The sequence below is a fragment of the Arachis ipaensis genome, chromosome B10 (assembly GCF_000816755.2).
Source record: "Arachis ipaensis cultivar K30076 chromosome B10, Araip1.1, whole genome shotgun sequence".
Taxonomy (NCBI): domain Eukaryota; kingdom Viridiplantae; phylum Streptophyta; class Magnoliopsida; order Fabales; family Fabaceae; genus Arachis; species Arachis ipaensis.
This window is the reverse complement of record NC_029794.2, coordinates 13,353,894-13,355,502: the sequence shown is the minus strand read 5'-3', so window position 1 is coordinate 13,355,502 and position 1,609 is coordinate 13,353,894. Positions and strand designations below refer to the sequence as shown.

Sequence of the window (1,609 nt, the reverse complement as noted above, 5' to 3'; positions counted from 1 at the left end):
GAGAATGTTGAGATTTTTTTTAAAATTTTATTAATTTTTAGTATAATTATATGTTTTAGTTAATTAATCATATTTAAATATTTCTTTAAAAAAGTTAGTATATCTGTTAGAGAAGAATTTAAATGTTAATGTTATTGTTATTGGTATTGTGACTGAGAAAAATGTTAATGCTTAATGATTAATAGGATTATTTTAATTAAGCCATGCTATTTTTTTAATTATGACAATGTTTATAGTCTTTAGAATACGAATGTTAATATTTTGTAGAAATGTTGATGATGGCATATACTGATTGTTAAGGATAAATAAATGTATAGGTCATGACTTTTATTTTTTAATTATTAATAATTTTAAGGATTAATTAAATAATTTTAGAAGTTAAAAGAATTAGTTATATAAGGATTTACTGAAATGATTGATGATGGTAAGTTAGTAACTGTTAATTATATGACTAGTTATTTGTTATGTTTTTTGTAGAAATTAAGAATGTTGACATGTAACCACCCACTTCCTCCGGATCGGTATAACGATAGGGTGGAGGAGCATTTACGAATTACTGGGTTCTATCATGTGTCTCAGATTGGAATAGTTCAGTGTCAGAAAGCATTGGTAAATGCTCTAATCGAACGTTGGCACCCTGACACCCATACGTTTCACCTTCCCATTGGTGAATGTTCCGTGACTCTTGAAGATGTGGCTCTAATACTTGGTCTTCCCACAGATGGTCTTCCAGTCACAGGGATGACAATGAGTAGTTTTGAAGCCATGGAGGCGGAGTGTCTGCTTCAATTTGGGATTGCACCTCGTAGAGAGGACTGTAGATCAAGCTGCATAAAACTGACATGGCTCCGGAATCTAAAAGAGAATTTAGAATTGAATGATGAGATCAGTATACAGAGGTATGTAAGGTATCATATTATGTTGCTGAAGTTATTTATGTATTAGCCATGTGGACTATGTAATATTGTTGACATAATAGCCTAATATGCTACATTAGATATTTTTCTATTAATGTATTAACCATCATTTTAGCTAAGGCTACAGAAATGTTATAATATTAGATTGTTATTAATTACTAGGTATGTGAGGTGTCACATTATGCTGCTGATTGGGACGATACTGTTTGGGGATAAGTCAGGGGCAGGTGTGCACTGGAAATTTCTACCATTGCTTCGTGATTTTGTTAATATTGGACAGTATAGTTGGGGTTCGGCATGCCTAGCACACCTTTACAGGGCGTTATGCAGGGCATCTCGTTATAACTGTAAGGAAATAGATGGTCCACTAACACTGCTGCTGGGTTGGGCTTGGATCCGATTGCCATATCTATCGCCGCTTCCTAGAGAACCCCGCAGTTTTCCACTTGCAAACAGGTAATATTATGTTACAATTTATCCATTTCTTGATATTTAACATTCAGTTGAGCTAATTGATAACATAAGCTTAGGTGGCGTAACTGGGAGCGTGGGGACCGACGATATAGATATCTGAAGCTAGCTCACTTTAGGAAGGCCTTTGATGAACTTCAGGATGGCCAGGTGTGTTTTAATTAAAGAAGCATTACTTTTGGGAATATTGGGCTTCGACAAAACCAGTAGTCATTGTGTTA

General features: G+C 34.3%; 1 protein-coding gene across 1 annotated transcript; it reads left to right on the top strand.

Annotated features, from left to right (window-relative positions):
- On the top strand, positions 481–1,586 carry LOC110267797 (serine/threonine-protein phosphatase 7 long form homolog). The gene is made up of 3 exons (XM_021113609.1): positions 481–899; positions 1,080–1,373; positions 1,448–1,586. Exons 1-3 carry the CDS (start codon positions 487–489, stop codon positions 1,551–1,553), a joined length of 813 nt encoding a protein of 270 aa, XP_020969268.1. The 5' UTR covers positions 481–486; the 3' UTR covers positions 1,554–1,586.